The 19,901-nt window shown below is 48.3% G+C and overlaps 1 protein-coding gene across 1 annotated transcript; it reads left to right on the top strand.

The window, feature by feature from the left end:
• The first annotated feature begins 10,484 nt into the window (after positions 1–10,484).
• Positions 10,485–12,446, top strand: LOC128776898 (coronin-1A-like). The gene is made up of 6 exons (XM_053901823.1): positions 10,485–10,665; positions 10,968–11,113; positions 11,242–11,387; positions 11,505–11,562; positions 11,678–11,893; positions 12,226–12,446. Exons 1-6 carry the CDS (start codon positions 10,485–10,487, stop codon positions 12,328–12,330), a joined length of 852 nt encoding a protein of 283 aa, XP_053757798.1. The 3' UTR covers positions 12,331–12,446.
• The last annotated feature ends 7,455 nt before the right edge of the window (positions 12,447–19,901 follow it).

Raw genomic sequence — 19,901 nt, forward strand, 5'->3', positions numbered from 1 at the left:
ACAGAAGCCTCTTGACTGACCTGTGCCTGTCTATCCCAGCTTCACTACAGTCTGCTTCCAGCACAGCAGCAAGAGGTCTTTCATGTCCCTCTCCATCTGAGGACCCTCCAGTGGCTCCCAGCTCACTTAGAAGAAAGCCAGGGTTCTGACCACAGCCTCCACCCCCCTGTTCCCTCTAACCTCGCCTCTTAGCGTTCACCCTTTGCTTATTCAGCTCCAGCACGACTGACCTCCTACCTCAGATAGTCTTCACATGCCTCCTCTTTAGGGCTTTTCACTTGCCATCCCCTCTACTGGAACAGAACTCTCCTGGAAACCTGCGGGGTTCACTCCCTCAGGCCTTTATCCAAATGTCATCATTCAATGGGGCCTCTACCCCTTACATACTCCCTAGCCTCCCTCTCTGTCTTATTTTTCTCCATAGACTTTACTACTGACATACACTTTAGTTCACCTACTTATTTGTTTACTGCTGATCCACCTTACTGGGATATTAGCTCTAGGAGGGCAAGGATTTTCCTCTGTTGTTTTCACTGCTGAATCGTCAGTGCCTAGAAAAATGTCCAGCACTAATTGGGTGTGCAAACACATATTTTTTTGAGTGACTAGAGTACATAAATAAATGTAAACATGCATAAATGAATGAATAGGCATTCATTTCTGGCCATGAATCCCAATGGCCAGAGTCTACTCTAGGCCAGAAGCCTGGATGTATCTGCACTTTGCATTCTAGGATTCTGGGCATAAAGGAATCTTCCAATGGGAGATGGCGATGCTAAAGGCAGAGTGAGATCCAGAGCTCAGAATGAGGCCCAGCCTTCCAGCCAAAAGTGCTGATTTAAGCCTAGGGCAACATGATGGAAGAGGAGGAGGAGGGGATGTGAACCTGAGTTCAAAAAGGCCCTGCTTCACAGCATGAGAGGGGACAAGTTGACTCAAGGAGCTTCCCTGGAGGCATCAGATAAAGACAGTTCAGTGAGTAGAGAAGGCATCATTGTGAACACCCCTTGAGTCTGGGGATGCTCTGGGAGCCTGGGGATGGTTTGGGCTGTTAGAGCCCAGAACAATCCAGGAAAATTTTCCAGAAGGAGAAGAGGGGAAGTTGGCTACCTAGGACCATGTCCTTTGTATAGGACTGATTCATAGAATCATGGGGCCAAGGTCAATGACTGAGACACATCCCTCTCCAAAGGCTTTTGGAGAGGGGAGTTCCATTTATCCCCTGTTCGCCAAGTCTGGGGTTTCAACCTTCTTACAAAAAAGTAGTATTTTTCCATGAGACTTCAACATTTGAGAACCTCAGTCAGTTCAACCTAACACTTATTTATCCATCAAATTTTCAAGGTACGCACATTTTACATTTTGACAGTTGTGTCAATCCGCCCACCAGAAATATGGTACCAATTTATATTGTCTGTTTCTCATGCCTTACATTGAGTATCTATCTCTTTCTACCTGCTTTGAGGGGAATCCTATTTCCCAGAGACTTGTCTACTTGATTTATCCTTCCAGAGTTCTGGTCCTTGATTCGATTAATCAATTCCACAGACTTTTTGCTTTGTGATTAATGTAGGCTCTTATCTTTATTAATTTCTTCCACTTTTTATTTTGCTGTTCATTTTCTAGCTTATTTTGAATTCTTCATCCAATTATTCTCAATCTTCCAACGTTTACGCAGATTTATGTTAGCAGTATCAGCTTTAGATCATGAATTTGTACTAAGAATGACTTTAGTCCCATCCCCGTATGTATTTTTATACAGTGGCCTCATCATCTTAAATGTCTAGTCTGTCTTTTCAGTATTGATTTCCACTTGGACAGAGGAGCTATTTTTTATTTTGTTTCACTTCCAGGTGGCTATCATTTATCTTCATTTAGGCACAGTCTTGCTATTAATGTGATCAGGAAATATAGTTTGTAAAATTTTAATTTGGGGATTGGTTGTGGATTTCTTTGCCTGGGTACGTACATTGTTATCAGTCAGGATGGGTTAGGTTAGGCTGCAATAACAACTAAATATTCTCAGTGCCTTCACTAACATGGGTAAGCTGGCTGTTCTTCTCATCATATCCATTTAAGGACTGGAGCGGATACAGGCTCCACTTTGACACCTGCTTCCATGATCACAGGGGCAAAGAAAAGAGAACCTGGCTCTTAAAGCCACTTCTGTGTTCATTTCATTGGCTGAAGGAAGTTTAGATGCCAAGGTTCCACACAGCATGGATGTCTCAACCTCCCAAGGGAGGAGGACTGAGTATCTGTGAATAAACATTCTATCATATGCATTCAACAGATACTTATGAAGGACTGTGGAGACACCTCCTACTATATACCAACATTTGTCATAGACTTTGGAATCCTAGCAGATATTGTCAGTTGATGTCCTGCCTCCCCTTCTCATCCCTGACCCTCCTTTTATCATCCACTTTCCAGCCAGAGGAGGCCATGTGACCCAGATGTAAGTGGAAGTTGGTGAGGTTCCTAGGAAAGCTTTTTTTTTTTTTTTCTTTTTTCTTTTTTAAGCTTCTGTTTTTCTGATGTTGGTGCTGCCTGGTCTTCTTCCTCCTTCTTCCTGTCTTGAGTGCTAATGTTGAGAAAGGCCAAGAGAATGCCAGAAACATTTGCCTTGACATTGTTGAGCATCTGAACCAATGTCAGCAGCTGCCTACTCACAGATTTCTCATATGAAGAAAAAAGTAGCCTCGTGTTTGTATGCACCACTGTGGTTGGGTTTCTTGTTACTTGCATCTGAAAACATTTCTGAGTCATAAAAGAATTCAGCATGTAAACAAGACAATTCCCATCTTCAGTGAGTAATAATCCATTAGAAGTATTGTTATGAAATTACAGAAAATATGTTCATTGGTCTCTGCCCCCAGTTCCTGCACAGAACTTCCAAAAGCCTTGTAATTTCCTAACTGATCAGAGCACTAAGAGCTTCTTTTGTTCCAATATTTGATATTTGATCCCAGTCCCTGACACAGTTCCTAAATTCCCCGGAACTTCCTGGGTGATAGCAGTGCCTTTTGTTCTAATGAGAACTCTGGATGGGCTAATGGGTGGCCCCTGGATGGGGGATGGTTACTAGAAAGACTGTGATTAGAAGCTTGGGATTTTCAGCCCTACCACCTCTCTCTGTGCCTCGCCCCTCCGACCGTTCTCCACAGAGGAAAGAGGGATGAAAACGAGTCAATAGTTGTTCATGCCAACGTGATGAAGTCTCCATAAAAATCCAATAGCACAGGGTTTGGAGAACTTCCATGTTGGTGAACAGGGTTGGTGAACCCTCCCAGAACTTGCCCTATGTATCTCTTCATCTGGATAGTCATCTGTATGCTCTATCACACATGATCTTTGTAAATGTAAATAAGTGTTGCTCTTAGTCCTATGAGCTGTTCTAGCAAGTAACTGAATTCAAAATGGGGGTGGTGGTGGTCATGGGAACCTCTGACTAGCAACCAGGTCAACAGAAATTGTGGGTAATCTGAGGACCTACCACTTGTAAATGACATCTGAAGTGGGGGGCAGTCTCGTGGGACCGGGCCCTTAACCTATGGGTTCTGTGCTACTCCTGTTAGGGTCAGAATTGAATTGAATTGTAAGATACCCAGCCGGTATCATGGAGAATTGCTTGGTACCAGGGGGCGGGAGGGGAACACAACACATCTGGTGTTAGAAGTGTTGTGAGTGTGGTAGTTGTGTGAGAGTAAAGGAGAAAGTCACAAGAAGAGTGCGTTTTTCCTACTCATCTGTGGACAGCTGAAAAGAATGCTAAATAGGTATTCTAAATATGTAAAAGAATTTATATGGTCCCAGATTATCAAAGGTGTTCAAATATATGCTAGGAGACAAAGTAAGGTTGTCAAAATGTTGACAATCGTTGAACAAAGAATCTTTTTTTTCCCAAAACGTATTTTTCTCAATGATTACAGGTGCAACCACCACACTAACAATTACTTAGCCAACTCTAATTTTCACTGGTATCAGTGATTCACCACTGTTAATTTTTACAACAGCTTTATTGCAACTATAACTCACGTACCATATAATTTACCAACTTAAAATGTACATAGTTTTTAGTATATTTGCAGAGTTGAGCAACCATCACCACAATCTATTTTAGGATATTTTCATCACTCCAACAAGAAACTCTATATCCTCTTAGGAGTACTCCTCATTTCATCCCAACCTCCCCCAACCCCTCCTGCCCCTCCTCCATCCCACTTCTGCCCACGGCCCTAGGCAACCACTAATCTATTTTCTGTTTCCAGGGATTTACCTATTCTGGACATTTCATATAAGTGGAATGACACCTACATTAGGTGGTCTTTCAAGATGAGCTTCTTCCACTCAGCGTGTTCTCACAGTTCCTCCATGTCGTAGCACACATCGGGACTTCCTTTCTTTTACTCCCAGTTATTCCCTTATGTGAGTATACCACATCTCTTCATCCATTCACCGGACATTGCATTTTTTTCCTTTTTCATATGATGAATAATGCTGCTACAAATATTCACGTACAAGTTTTTGTTTGGACACGTGTTTTTGATTCTTTGGGGGTACATACCTGTGAGTGAAATTACTGGATGTTTAACTTTTTGAGGAACTTCCAGGCTGTTTTCCGAAGTGGCTGCACCCTTTTACATTTCTACCAACAGCGGATCACATTCCTATTTCTCCTATCCTCTCCTATGCTTGTCTTCATCTGTCTTTTTTATTTTAGCCATTCTAGTAAGCTTAAAGTGGTATCCTGTTGAGGGTTGGATTTGCATTTCCCTGATGACTAACAATGTTGACATCTTTTCACATGTTTATTGGCCATGGGTGTATCTTCTTAGACTGAGTTGTTTGCCCACTTTTTAAGTTTTTTTAAAAATCTTTTATTTATTTTTGAGAGACTCAGAGAGAGAGAGAGAGAGAGAGAGAGAGAGAGAGAGGCAGAGAGAGAGAGAGAGACACAGAAGCTAAAGCAGGGTCCAGGCTTTGAGCTGTTAGCACAGAGACAGATGTGGGGTTTGAGCCCACAAACCGTGAAATCACGACCTGAGCCAAAGTTGGACGTTTACCCAGGCATCCCTTTTGCCCATTCTTAAATTGAGTTATTTGTTTTTGCGTTTTTGAGTTGTAAGAGTTCTGTATCTATATTAGTACAAGTTTCTTGTCAGAAATATGATTTCCAAAAATTATCTCCCATTCTATGGGTTGTCTTTTCACTTTTCAACTATGTCCTTTAAAGCACAAACATTGTTTAATATTTACTTATTTTGAGAGAGAGAGAGAGAGAGAGAGAGTGCATGAGTGGGGGCAGGAGCAGAGACAGAGGGAGAGAATCCCAAGCAGGCTCCGTGCCGTCAGCATAGAGCCTGACGTGGGGCTTGATCTCACGAACTGTGGGATCATGACCTGAACCGAAATCAAGAAATGCTTAACTGACTGAGCCAGCCAGGCACCCCAAAGCACAACATTTTTAAATTGTGATAATGTCAATTACCTGCTTTTTTCCTTCTGCTGTGTTTTTGGTGTCAAGGCCACAAAGATGGACATCTATGTTTTCTTCTAAGAATTTAATAGTTTTAGCACTTAACATTTAGGTCTTTGATCCATTTTGAGTTAATTTTTACATAGGGTGTGAGGTAGAAGTTCAACTTCATTCTTTCGCATGCAATATCCAGCTGTCCCCACACTGTTGAAAAGACTGTTCTTTCTCCTATTGGGTTGTCTCGATGCCTTTGTTGAAAATCAATTGGCTATAAATATGATGGTACACTTCTAGATTTTCAATTCTATCCATTAATCAATATGTCTTTCCTTACACTAATACTACACTATCTCGATTACTGTAGCTTTCTAATAAGTTTTTAAGTCAGGAAGGGTGAGTTCTCCAACTCTGTCCTTCTCTTTAAAGATTTGCTTTGGCTATTTTGGGTTCCATAAATTCCCATATGAATTTTAGCATCAGCTTGTCCGTTTCTGCAAAGAAGCCAGCTGTGGTTTTGATAAAGATTTCACTGAATCTGTAGATCAACTGGAGAAGTGCTGCCATCTTAACAACATTGTCTTCCAATCCACGAGTCTGTTTATTTAAATCTTGTTTAATTTCTTTCAATAATGTTTTATAGTTTTAGTGTACAAGTTTTGAATCTCTTTTTTAGTTAAATGTAATTAGTATTTTATTTTTTGATGCCGTTGCAAATGCAATTTTTTTTTGGTGGGGGGTCAGGTTTATTAATTTATTTTGAGAGTGAGAGTGCGGGAGTGGGGGGAATGCAGAGAGAGAGAATCCCAAGCAGGCTTAGCATTGTCTGTGCAGAGCCCAACGCAGGGCTCGAACTCAAGAACCATGAGATCATGACCTAAGCTGGTCTATAGCCTGGCCCCTGAGGCTTGGAGTTTGCAACCCTGACCTACCTAAAGGCTACTATCCAGGAGAACATTCAGGCCTCCAGGGAGAGCTTCCATCTTGGCAGAAACCGACACCCAAAGAGACACTCCCTCCCAGAGCCGCACCCACGTAGTCAAGTCTGCTATCAGGCCCCCAGATTGCTGTCCTCCTGGACTCATCGACCTCACAACCAAACGCTCAGGTTCCTCACCTCGGTGCACCCCTTCCTCCACACCCTCCACGCCAACTGCCATCCGCAGCTACTGGATTCTCTGCGCCACGGATTTCCAAAAAGCTCTTTCTTTCCTTTTAGCAGGACTAGAAAAGACCACATTTCCTGCCTCCTGCTGGGAAGAACACCCCGGTTATCTGGCGGGGGAGGGGGCTCAGCACTCTCCCATTCTAGGCCCCTGTGGCTTGGGTGGGGCTGACTCCATTTCCCTGTCCAGGCAGAGGCCACTGACCCCATCAGATACCTTCAGAGTCAATCCTGGGGCTCTGGCCACAGTGAAAGGTATTCTTTGTCCCTCTGGGACTTGAACTGAAGACGTTGGAAGCCGGGGGGTGGAGGGGTGGGGTGGGGGGGCGATTCCTGCTTAAAGACACAGCTTCCCTAAAGAGTGGAACCCCTGGATCCAGCCCTGGCTGCAACTATATTGCTTTTGGACTCTTTTCCTCACATAGGAGCCAATCAAATTCGCAGCTTGGCTTATAACAATTCCAGTTGGTTTGGTTTTGTGTGTTTTTTTCTTTTTTCGTCATTGAGACAGAGAGCGGGGAAGGGGCAGAGACAGAGAAGATCCCAAGCAGGCTCCGCACCATTGGCACAGAGCTTGATCCCAGGAACTGTGAGATCATGACCTGAGCTGAAATCAAGAGCCGGATACTCAGCCAACTGAGCCACCCAGTCGCCCCTCGAGGTGGGTTCACTGACAATCAAAAGAGACCTACCTACGGGGCACCTGGGTGGCTCACTGGGTCAAGTGTCAGACTTCGGCTCCGGTCACGATCTCTCGGTTCGTGGGTTTGAGGCCCGCGTCAGGCTCTGTGCTGACAGCTCGGAGCCAGGAGCCTGCTTCGGATTCTGTGTTTCCCTCTCTCTCTGCCTCTACCCCGCTCATGTTCTGTCTACCCTTTCTCTCAAAAATAAATATTTACAAAAAAAATTTTTTTTTAATAAAAAAAAAAAAGGGACCCACTCAATACAACAGAAGTTTGAAAGAAGTGTTGAAAGATAGAGGGGAAAGGCTCTGGTCATATTTTCTCCTGTTTTTTTTTTTTTTTTTTGTTTTGTTCTGTTGTGTTACCTCTCTCCTTCCAGTAAGAGTAGAGTTTCACTTAGTGTGTCAGCCATCCCTCTATAAGGACTTACCTCATGGTGTATAAGCATTTTTGCTTGCCTGTCTCTTCCACAAGTCTGTGGAGCCCCTTCAGGGCAGAAGCCGCGTTTGTATTCACTTGGATTCTTTTCTACTTTCCACAGTGGCACATAATTTGGGCTCAATAAGGGTCTCTTGAACGGATGAATCAAGCATCCTAATTCTCTTCTTTGGGATACCCCACTCAAGAGACCACTGCATCGTCCTTGGGCCTGTGATACACAAACCATCCTCCGAAACAGACTCATGCACCCATTGTCCACAAACTGCATCATGAGAACTCAACTTCTTCTAGCCATTACGAATTCTCCCACATGTCCATCCCACAGAACCTCACTGTGGGGTGACTCATGAGATCCTCATTGTTGGGAAGAGAATACTTCCTCGCAAGACAGCACTCAGAACTCTATACATCTGTAACAGACACAACAGGCGAGCCACTCACACACAGAATATCACTCCTGGCTGCGGCGGGGGACGGGGGGACGGGGGGGAGGTAACTTCTCTGCTTTCTAGCTTTCCTCGTGACCCAAATACCCCCCCAAATCCCAATCCTGATGCCTACGCCAATAACACACAATTACAATTCTAGGCTCTCTCTTGCCTCCATTTTTCCTCCCGAGTCCTTCGTAATTCTTGACATGGAAAAAATACAAACTTATCCAGGGACTCAACAGCAGTAAAGCCAAAGCTTCCCCAGGAAACAGTTTTGGCTTTGGGAGCAGAAATTGCCACACCCCTAACACCTCTGTAACAGCTGCTGCTTCCACTGGCATCTGACAATAAAGATTTTCAAACAGAGTCAAAGGTCAGGGCCAGAATTACAATGCTAGCACGAATCACCATTTACTCTATCCAGCTTTCATTTTCCCTTCTTGGGCTCACACCACCGGAGCGAGCTGGTGAGATCTAGATGTGTGCTAGATTGACAAATGTTTATGGAGAATCGACCATATGACAGGAGCCACAGCAGAGCTGGCCAATGAAACAGAAAGATGGCAAGGACTCTCAAGGCGTTCAGTCTAATGGAGAATACTAACAAGTAAACAGGCCTTGCATTATAGAAAAGCAGGTGCTATGCGGACGTATGTAAGTGGCCAGGAGAGGGACTCCCAATCCACGTTGGAGCATCACAGAAGGTCTTTTAGAGGCAGTGACCTTTACCTGGACACCTAAAGAATGAGTAGGAGGCAGGTCTAGGGCAGGTGAGGTGAAAGGAGCTTTGGAGACTTCCAGGTAGAGGCTAACAGGGAAGAAGGCTCGGCGGCCTCTGGCAACCGAAAGGAGGCACATATGGCTGTAATTCGGCAGCGTGAAGGGAGAACCTGCTACAGAGGAAGCCGGAGCCAAAGAGACCCTGAGTGGCTTGATAGCTTGACAAGTCTCAGAACTTTGTGCAAAAGAGCAAACACCCCTTTCCTCATGAGATGTACAAACTGGCCAGAACGACAATGTGACACATGTGTCTTGAGAGTCACTAAATACTGATTTCACAATGCATGTTACTGAGAATGCTGGGGGGGTGTGGTGGGGGGGCAGAAAACTCCTAAGGAGTGATCTTGTAACTCATTCACAGATGCCTGCTTGAAGCACGACTATTCCGTCTGCCTTCCCCTTGGCACTCGTTATTTCTATCATTTTCCTACAAATGACAGAAAAGTTGGCACTGCTAGGCTGTAGGGACAGGGATCCACTCTGGAAACAGGATAAGTGCACACGGAGATAATAGGGTGGGGGTAGCAATGAAATTGAACAAAACTAAGCAAAACCTTGGGGGGGGGGGAGGAACGAAAGTGTAAAAGGCAAATATAGAAAGCTCAAGGGGAAGTAAAAGTATTTTCAGACACACACAGAAAAGAAGCGTCCCCACGTGCTCTGGACAAACCAAACGCCTCCTTTTACTCAACTCTTGAAAACAAAGAAGAAAAAGCGATGAAAAAGTCACGCTTTCATACCCCTTCTCGGAATAAGCAGTCAACGGGGACAGGACAGCTCACTGCCCTGAAAGACCTTGAAAGATTTACCCCAGAGAACACAGCACACGATAATCAACCTCCAGAGGCTCTCAAAACCACTACAAACTCCGGTCTCTTCTGTCATTTCATCGTCGATCGTTTCCTGTCAAGCATTAAAGCGATACCAGACAAACCTGGAGAAGGATTTGCTCCCCAATCCAAAGTGAGAAAAGCTGTTTTGAAAGCCCCCCCTCTTTTTGTTTTTCCATTTGCCCAAGGCGTTTCCGCAATTCTTTCCTCCCGGTTCCAAATGTCTACAGGTCAAGAACTTGAGCAGTCCGGTCCACAGGGGCCACGGTTGGGAGACGGCACACCCTCCAAAGTGCCTCCAAGGGAGTCCTGAGTCTCCCTAAGCGGCTCCGATGGGCTCTGATCGCCCCTTACTTATTTACTGCTATCAGGCACTTGGAGGTGGACGGCCGGTCGGCAACGGCCGGGCGACCCGGAAAGGCTGAGAATGCCGCCCCCCAGAGCACCGCGCCCGCCCTGCCTCAGGCACACCGCTTACCCGAATTTTCGCTCAAGGCAAATCCCCGGGAGAGGGGGGGAGGCCCGGGGAAAGCTTGGGTCCAGACCCCAGAGGACGATGCTCAGCGGGGCTGGGACAATGGGCGGCGGGGACCCGCGCGGGGGGCGTCCCGGGAGGCCGGCCCTCCCCGCTGTTCCCGGGGGGCTCGGGCGGCGGCCCGAGTTGGGCGCCACGCCGCGATGTGGCGCAGCCCTCGTCCCTGGCCCGCAGGGGACCCGGCGCGGAGCGGGCGGGCGGCCGGGCCGGAGCGCGGGGCCCCGCGGGGCGGCCGGCCCGCCCCGGCCCGGCCCGCGCCCATTCCCGACCCCAGGTCTCCGGCCCGCGCGCTCCCGCCCGGCACGGCTCACTCACCTGCCCACGGTCTGGTTGACCAGCTGTTTCCTGCGGTTTAACTGCCTCTTCACGGCGGCCGCGCCAGCTGCGGCTCGCGGGTCTCCTGCTGTGCAGCTCGGGGGACAGCCTGGCGGGACTACATCGCTTCAGGGCCGAAGCGGCAGCAGCGGCGGCGATGGCAGGACTGGAGGCTTAGTCCTCGCCCTGCCACTTGCATGATCCCACACAGCCATGGGCCTCAGTTTACCCTCTGTGGGATGGGGGGTTCCGCTGGTTGTTCTGTGAGGGCCTTCCCTGAGTCTCTGCCCGGTGGGCTTCACAGGCCTGACTTGGCCCAGCTCATTGTTCCCTGTCTCACCCATCTCTACAGAAGCACCTGGAGGAGCCACTGTCCCTGCAGGAACTGGACACGAGCAGTGGCGTCCTGCTGCCCTTCTTTGACCCCGACACCAACATAGTCTACCTCTGTGGCAAGGTGTCCCAGTCGGGCAGCAGCTTGTGGAGGGAGGAGGGGGGTCTGGGGCGGGGGCGGGGGGCTTGGAGAGGACCAGGCAAGAGGGATCTGTCGGTGCTGATCCCGGGGTTTGCACGCGCCACCTGCAGGGTGACAGCTCCATCCGGTACTTCGAGATCACTTCCGAGGCCCCATATCTGCACTATCTCTCCATGTTCAGTTCCAAGGAGTCCCAGCGGGGCATGGGCTACATGCCCAAACGCGGCCTGGAGGTGAACAAGTGTGAGATTGCCAGGTGACTGACCCCTGCCCCTGCCCCGAGCATGCTCCCTGGGCTGTGCTGACCCCGTGCCGACCTTGGATTCCAGCCGCCCCCATGCCGCAGGCGCTGCTCACCTTCTTGTTTCCACAGATTCTACAAGCTGCACGAGCGGAGGTGTGAGCCCATTGCCATGACAGTGCCTAGAAAGGTGATGCTCCCATGTCCCTTCCTGGGCTGCGGGCCAGGCACTGACCTCACACACTTGCTGGGTGGTGGTGGTGTGGCCCAAGCACTCGCTTACCCAGTCTTGGCCTTGCCCACAGTCGGACCTGTTCCAGGAGGACCTTTACCCACCCACCGCGGGGCCTGACGCTGCCCTCACGGCTGAGGAGTGGCTGAAGGGCCAGGATGCCGGGCCCCTCCTCATTTCCCTCAAGGATGGCTATGTGCCCCCAAAGAGCCGAGAGCTGAGGGTCAACCGGGGCCTGGACACGGGGCGCAGAAAGGCAGCACCAGAGGCCGGTGGTACCCCCAGCTCGGTGAGAAGTGGACAGGAACCTGGGAGGCAGGACGAGAAGACCTATAGGGCAGGGGCTGCTACTGATGGATGGAGTCATTGTCCCCGTGGAAGGTGGCTGGTGTTTGGGCCGCCTCACACGCCAACGTTGGGGATCCTTTGGGGGCCGGGAGTGGGTAATCCTGAGGCCTCAGAAAACAGGTTTCAAGCTTATTGGCCTGCAGCTGTCTGGGCAGCAACCAGCTGAGAGACAGAAGGGCCAGGCCCTGGGGCTCTTGGTAGGGGGGTGGGGGGCTGCCAGGGTCAGGGGAGCCCGGGATGGAGCTGGGACTCACGCAACGATGGGTCCCCCAGGACGCCATACACCGGCTGGAGGAGGAAATGAAGAAGCTCCAGGCCACAGTGCAGGAGCTACAGAAGCGCTTGGAGAGTCTGGAGGAGACCGTCCAGGCCAAGTAGAGGACCCGAGGGCCTCAGCTGGGGCCGCAGCATCACCTCCCTCCCTTCCAGTCGTACCCTTCTCCCCAGGCCACGATGGCAGATAAAAAATAATAAAATGGCTTTATTTTCTGGTACCTCTCAGACTCTGATGGCCACCTGAATGCTGGGTCTGCTGAAATGACCTGCCCTTGAGCTTCCCCCTCAGTTACCTTGTGAGATTGGCCCATAGCAGGAGCCGGGGAATGCCTCCAAATACCCTAGACCACAGGAACAGGCCTTGGTGGGTGGGAGCCCCCATGCTGATGTGGGCTGTGAGCCTACTCTTTTCCAGCTCCTTCGCAGAGCTGGCAGGGTCTGAGCCGCTCAAGGCCCTTGCCACGGTTACTCAGGATTTGTCTTTTCTAGTCAACCACAACAACACGCCACCTTACTGTCAGTATCAGTATGGCTGGTGGGGAACCGAAACTGACATGACACTTACACAGCAGTGACATGACATCTTTCAAACTGCAAGCTCGAGGGAGCAAAATCAGGGGATCTTTTGTGAGGAAAAAGCTTAGAACTCAACCCTGTTTTACAGGTGAGGAAACTGAGGCACAGAGCAGGAGAGAGGGGCTTGCTGAAGGCAGATCTGGAGGCATGAGCTGTCTCTCCTGGTCCCCAGCCTTCGCTGCGGTGCTGCTGCCTCTCAACCCCTTTCTCTGTTTCCCAGCAGATCCTCCCCCCACAGAAGAGCCCGTTAGGCCCTATCAAGTGGGGGCTTACACGTGGGTTTCTGATGCCCACCTTAGTGGGCGACCTCAAGCTAGGGCACGGTTATTAGGGATGGCTGTCCTGGCCACAGCAGAGCTTTCTTCATACCACACAGGGAGCCCAGCAAGGACCCAGCGCCTCATCCACAGTCCCCGCCCCTTCTTCAGCTACCTGGGTAGACAGGCAGCTGATAAGACATCCCTGTCCATCCGTTTGGGTCTCAATCTCTTTGCAAGCCATGTGACCCTGGGCAAGTCACTTCCCTCCAGGCCTCAGCTGCTCTCTAAAGTGGGGAGGGTTGTTAGCAAGGCAGCTCTGTGAACGTAGTGGGTGGATCCAATCAGGGGGGTGATAAAGAGAGAATCAGAAAATCTGGAACCTGGGCCCCTGAAAGTGACGTTCCTTCCCTGAGCCTCTCCTGCACAATGGGGATGATGCGCCCTGCTGGCAAAGTAGGCTTGAGTACTCTGAGTCACTAGTTCGCCTCCTGGCCCGAGGGATCTGGAAAAGTTCGGGAAAGGATTATAGAAACCCAGAAGGGTTAACCGTCACCACCAGGACTTCTAGCTTTACCAGCCCATTCTCCCTCTGATAGGAAAGAGGCAGGTACGAGGAAGGATGCAGGTTACTTAGGGGCCAAGAAATTGGCCCTGAAAACACAGGGGAACAGAGTGACGGGAGGCTTGAAAACCGCAGTCCTTCGCTCCTGAAGGGCCCTGGTCCCATCTGGGTTACCTGCTACCCACCTGGGTCCTGGGGACCTCATCTGTGCCAGGCCTTACCAACCCTGGCACCTGTGTTTAAGATTGATACGAGGGGCACCACGTACCCCAATCTGATGGCTCAGATGGCTTCATTTTCCCTTAACTCTATCCCAGCTCCTGTCCACAGCTCCATTCCTGACGTCCTCATGGTCTCTCCAGGAGCAGTGGTGGCCACATCAAGCCCTGGGCTAACGGGGTCACTGGACTTTCTCCAGTGGGCCGGAAGGCATCAACGTTCCAGGTGTTGGGGAGACCCTGCTGTGGTACCACATGCTGTGAGGCTACCAAGGGCTGGGAAACCTGCAGGGAGGTGTGGAACCCCCATCCACCTCTGACACTGGGGTGATGTTGAGGAGCGGGGGAGGTCTGTTACGTCGGCCAGTGTCCTGAAACTCTGGGTACTTTTTCATCTGTGCGCCTTGAAAACTGGCAGAGGGCAGGAGCCCCCAGTAATGGCCGATGAATAGTAGCAGTATTTCTAGGGCTCTACCAAGAGTTACAGAGAAGGTTTGTGTGGCCTGCCCTGGAAGAGACTTCATTTTATAGGTGGGGGCACAGAGGCCTATGGATCTACTTAAGAAAGCAACAGAGCTCACAAGAAAGGAAACAAACTGGAAGTCTGTTTAGGTACAAAGTCTGTTGCCCTTAAGACTTTGCTTCCTGCCTTCCATTTATAACCAAGAATAAAACTACCAAGAAATAGAAACAAAAAAAAAATGAGACTAAAAAAAAGAACAATAAAATTAACAATAAGAGGTAGAGCAGTATCTTAGGCTAGTATGCAGTAGGTAGTTCCGATTTCAAACTTAAAAATTGATGCTAAGAGTATCGGATTGATTTTTGCAATTGCATTTAAGTACGTTGTATGTATGTGTATGCGTGCATACGTTACATACATATATGTTTAATGTATATACATATGTGTGTACATATATACACACACACACACACATAAACACACACACATACACACACACACAGATATCATTTGAGCAACTGAAGTGTCGGGGGAGGGATCCAAATCCAGGTGGGTAAATAGGTTTGAAAAGCAATAGAATGAAATTTTCTACAAGGTTCCGCAGCTTGAGGGACCGACCTTCACCTCAGTCTGTAAAGCAGTGCCTTCCACGGGGGGTCATTATGAGGGTTGTAGGCGTTCCGTTCCTATCGGTCAAGCATTTGCAATGATGCCTGGCATTGTAGTCAGCTCTCAGGAGGGTTGATAGAAGTAAAATGAACCTGGCCTTGATCCTCACTGGCTGGGAGAGCGCGGAGGGCCCCTGCCCTTTCCTTCAGGTGAAGAAATCCCTGGCGGTGAGCATGTCACCCCTTTCCTGTTGCAGGTGGTACTCATGCCTATAGGGCAGAGTCAGCAAATGCTCTCGAGTGAGTAGGCGGTCGGCCCAGATCAGTGTTTCCCACGGAAGGAACGTGAAATGACTTTAGGTGGCACACAGATGTTTGAAATTTTAATAGGTAGGTATTTATTATAGCGTGTGTTAGAAGAAAATCCCAGGTAGCAGGTCAGATCCGAGTACTAAAAAAAAGCGAGTTGATTTAAAGAAATGTTACACTGAACAGGTGGTATGTGAATGTCATGAAAATTTCAAAAGCAAGAGGGATTGACCGAAGACTGCGAAATAGGTCTTCCCAAATCTGAGATTTTTGATTCTTTGGGTTTTAAACAAAGTCAGGATACACAAAGAGAGGGGATATTTTCTGGGTTTGGGCAACAGAGGACTGTGGTGGGGGCAGACAGGCAGCAGCACTAGGTGCACAGCGTCAGTGTAGAGGCGACCACTGTTCACCTTTTGGTGCCTACTCTGGGAAGTCTTGATATGTATACTGTACATGTATGTATATTCACGTGTACGTGAATGTACGCATTCATCTAACAGAATTGGGAACATTCTGTACGTAGAATTTTGTAGCTTGCTTTGTTCACCTGATACCGTAACCCCAGGTTCATTGTTCTTACCGAAACCTTTTTGTGTTCATTCTTGACTATTTCCTTAGGGTAAAATCCTAGAAGTGGGATTGTTTGGGCATCGCGTAAATATAACTCTTCAGCTTTGAGTACCAGCAGCCGAAGTGCCTCGTGGCATGGCAGTGACAGTTTACAGTTCTGGCGGCTCAGCTGCCCTCTTTCTCATCCTCACCAAAGCCAGGTTCTATTAAACGGTTTTGTTGCTCATTTGATAGCAGATTTACTGCTTGCTGTTTCTGCTTTCATTTTGCATTTTTTGGTTTCTTTATTTTGTATATTCAGTGATCACTTGGCTCTTTGGTGATCTGCCCATTTTTGGCCTTTCTTCGGGGATATTAGGATTTTTTTCCTTACTGATTCGTAAGTTCTTTATGTTTTAAGGATGTTACTATGTGATGTCACAGGTACTTTTCATCGCTTAATATTTGCCTTTTACTTTGCTTATGATATCTAAGCTCACTGTTGCTCATGTGGTGAAGGCAACACTGTATTTGATCCATGCCGTGACACACGTTCTTACGTCTTTGCCATCAGCTGTGATTTATTCTCGATGTGTCCTGCAGTCACTGCCAAGTCGTGTTAGAGTTGTCATTACCTGTGCGAGTGGATGTGGTCATTGTTGCTTGCGGCAGGGCCGGATGACTACACCGTCAGCTCTTGGGTGCTTCTGCCCACGTGCCTTTTAAGGGCCATTTGCAGAAGGAGCACAAATCCTGATGCTGTTGGAGAACCATCCATGGATACCTCCTGATGAGATCAAGCAAGGCTCAGTAACAAAACCTGCACCTGGACGGTCGGTAGCGTGGAAGGAAATGTTGGAGAGGATGATGGTGATCTCTTGGGGATGCAGCCTTGCCAATGCCCTTGGCGGCCCGAAGGTCAATATTGTGTGGAAACTCACAGATACCCCAGAAGGGAAGACTTAACCCTCTTACTGCATTCATCCATTTCCTTTCAATCCGCTCAAATAAGCACAAAAGGGCTTTTGCAGGAGCGTCTGGCGGCTCAGTCAACAGAGCATGCAACTCTGGATGTGGTTGTGAGCTCAGGCCCCACGTTGCACACAGAGCCTACTTGAAAACTAATTAAACAAACAAACGGGCTTTTTCCAACAAGCACATAATTAAAATTGTAAGCAATAAGAAAAACATTAACTAACTGGCAGTGTTTCTTCTTTCTTTTTTCAGTCTTATAATTGATAATGTCTTAGATGAAATATGGCATATAGTTCATGGAGAAAAAGTTTAAAACATAGAGATAAATTAAAACACACACACACACACACACACACACACCAGAAATCGCCAGTACCCTAGTACTTGTCTGTAGATACGCACATACACACATACACGTGTTCATGGGCACATTGGCTAGATATGTTTTGGGCCCAACATTTTTCCCTTCACGGTGTCTTGAACGTCTTGGCATGGCTGATCCTTCTAGCTCATATCTGAGATGACCGGTTAGTGTTTCCTTGTGTGGATCCACCATGTTCAGCTGGGCTCCCAGGGGTGACAGAATTCTAAGCTCTGAAACGGGTTGCCCATCTCCCTTTGGAACTCCCCATCAGCAGTGCCCGCTAGTTCTTTGACCCGTACTCTTCTTAGCAGTGCTCTGTAAATCTTCTCGTGTTAGCCACTCTGAAGGGCAGATCAGTGACATCCTTTTCCTCCCAGAAACCACTGGCAGTCTTCTAGATCTGGAGACCAGAAGGAGACGCATGTTGGAGACATTAGAAAGTGGGAGTCGTAAGGACTCGTGACCGGATACGTTTGTGTTCTGTCCCCACCTGTTACGTTTGTGCACCTCGCCGTGGTTTGGGGCCGCTGCACGTGGCTGCAGAGGTCTCTCCCTGGCTCCCACCACCCGCCTCTCTAGTTTCTCCTGTTTCTCCGCTGTTCCCCAGCCTCCCTACCGACTTTCTGTTCCTGGAACATTCCAAGGCGGTTCCTGTCCAGAGCATTTCTGTCTGCTCTTCCTCCTGTCTAGAACGCCTTTTGCACAGCTTTCTCCGGTTCTGTAAGCACCCAACTCAGCCCATTCCCTTTTCAGAGAGGCTTTCCCTCTCACATTCTCTAACGTAGGTCCGTCCGTCCTCCATGCTGTTGTCCTTCATCTGTCACAAGCCCTTCCTTATCTTTGTGGCTGGTTCACTACTGTGTCCCCAATGGCTGGCACTTAGCAGACACTCACCAAAGATGGCTTGATGGAATCAATAGTATTAACTTGACCGAGGATACGGTTGAGAGGAGGGGAAACGGCTCGTTGTCATCCAGAGGAGGGCGGTAGTAAGTCCAACGCAGAGCTTGTGGAGGGGGGCAACTCGATCAGCTTTTCAGCAGGTAGGGCTGCTGGGCATTGGAGTGAGTGCCTTCTTTGTGGTGCATAGTCAGGCAGTGGCTTGGTGTTGTTGAAGGATTCTGGCATCGGATGTCTGGGTTGACCAGGTCAGTTCCTCCAACCCTTCCGTCCATGGTTGATGTTCTGTGGTTCTTGGACTGCAGATACGGCCTTTACCACTAGATGGCACTAGGTGATTCCTTTGAGGCCGGTGCTCCTCAAATCCGCCAACGGTGAGAACACCCTCTTCTCTCTTTTTTTACTTATCGAAGTATAGTTGACATACAATGTTACATTAATTTCAGGCGTGCAACATAGTGATTTGACAAATCTACATATTACTCAGCACTCACCACGGTTAGGTGTCGTCACATCTGTCACCGTACTGTTTTAACAGTATTATTGACTGTATTCCCTATATTCTACTTTTCATCTTTGTGTGTTACTCATATGACTGGAAGTTTGTACCTCTTAAGCCCTCTTTGCCTATTTTGTCCATCCCCCCGCCCCCTCTGGCAACCACCACCTTGTTCTCTGTGTTTAAGAGTCTATTTTGTGTGTTCGGAGAACAGACTTTTCATTGCATTTTACTCCAAACACCCACTTCAACAAAAGCTTCACAAAACCGTCTTAACTCTTACAGTGTGGAATGCATACTGATATTGTCTATTTCACTCTATTCGACTGCATTTTCACAGATGGAGACTTGCAAACTACTACACTGATTTTATTATACGGATGGGTCATAATTCATCGTTTGAAAAGCACCGTTTTAGACAGCTGAGCCTGTTCACCCTTGTAAAACTTGGACAGTCTGGGCCCGTAGCAAATCGTGTCCCTTAATGAGTACTTTGTGCATTTCCGTGCTGACTTGCTGCCTCGAGAAGCCAAAAGTATGTGCTTCCTTGTGTGTGTGTGTGTGTGTGTGTGTGTGTGTGTGTGTGCGTGTGCGCGCGGATGTGTGAACGTGGACATGAGAGAGACTGGGGGGGATAGGTTTGTACAGGATTAGCAGCGACCACAGTCAAGGCAGCGGTAAGCCTCGTCAGTGGACGTAAAGAGAAGATCTCATATCTGCCTCTGGGAGCTCAGACTCTAGCTGGGTAACAGTCACTCACCCCTTCCCCCTCAGCTTGTTCATCAAGAAACACGGAAATGAGCTCATACACTCAGGATATCACTTAGGATGCTTCAGGGTGTAGCAGGTGACAGAAGCCTGACTCCGTTCGGTTTAAGCGATAAAGACATTTAGAAACTCTCAAAATGTCTGTTGAGAGGTAGAGCGGGGTGCAGGCCCACAGTGGCTCGGCCTTAAGGATCCAGGTTTCTTCCATTACATGTCCTTGTCCGAAGGCTGGTTCCACTCATGGTTGCCAGAAGACCTTAAGTGGTCATTGGGGTTTCAGATCCCTGGCTTAGAACACTAGAACTTTGATTCCCTGTCGTGTGGCCTGGGGAGAGGTTAGGTTACTGTAGCATTTTCCAGGTTGTAGTGCATGCCAGAGAGGGTAAGCTACAACGGCATTTTCTAGGTTGTAGCTGTTCTGTTTATTTGTTCCTGGTTTTTCCTTTTACTCCTTAAGGGACGTGAAATGACAGAGCTGGGGGAAATACTTAGGGAGTCATTATCGAGTTTTACAAAACAATTCTAGATCTTTCCTGTGGACCCAGAACTTCTGGTTGAGTAGGGTTGTCTGAATAGTTCTGGCCAGTGAGTTTGCCGAGTGAATAAACGGTTGCACGTC

This window comes from Panthera pardus, unplaced genomic scaffold (genome assembly GCF_024362965.1).
Source record: "Panthera pardus isolate Hobbes unplaced genomic scaffold, ASM2436296v1 HiC_scaffold_132, whole genome shotgun sequence".
Lineage (NCBI taxonomy): Eukaryota > Metazoa > Chordata > Mammalia > Carnivora > Felidae > Panthera > Panthera pardus.

Bases quoted from the DNA above. Each gene is read 5' to 3' on its own strand.
- LOC128776898 (XM_053901823.1), top strand. From the start codon at position 10,485: ATGTGGCGCAGCCCTCGTCCCTGGCCCGCAGGGGACCCGGCGCGGAGC. The intron at 11,388-11,504 runs GTGACTGACCCC...TTGTTTCCACAG, and splicing joins AACAAGTGTGAGATTGCCAG to ATTCTACAAGCTGCACGAGC. The intron at 11,894-12,225 runs GTGAGAAGTGGA...TGGGTCCCCCAG, and splicing joins CCGGTGGTACCCCCAGCTCG to GACGCCATACACCGGCTGGA.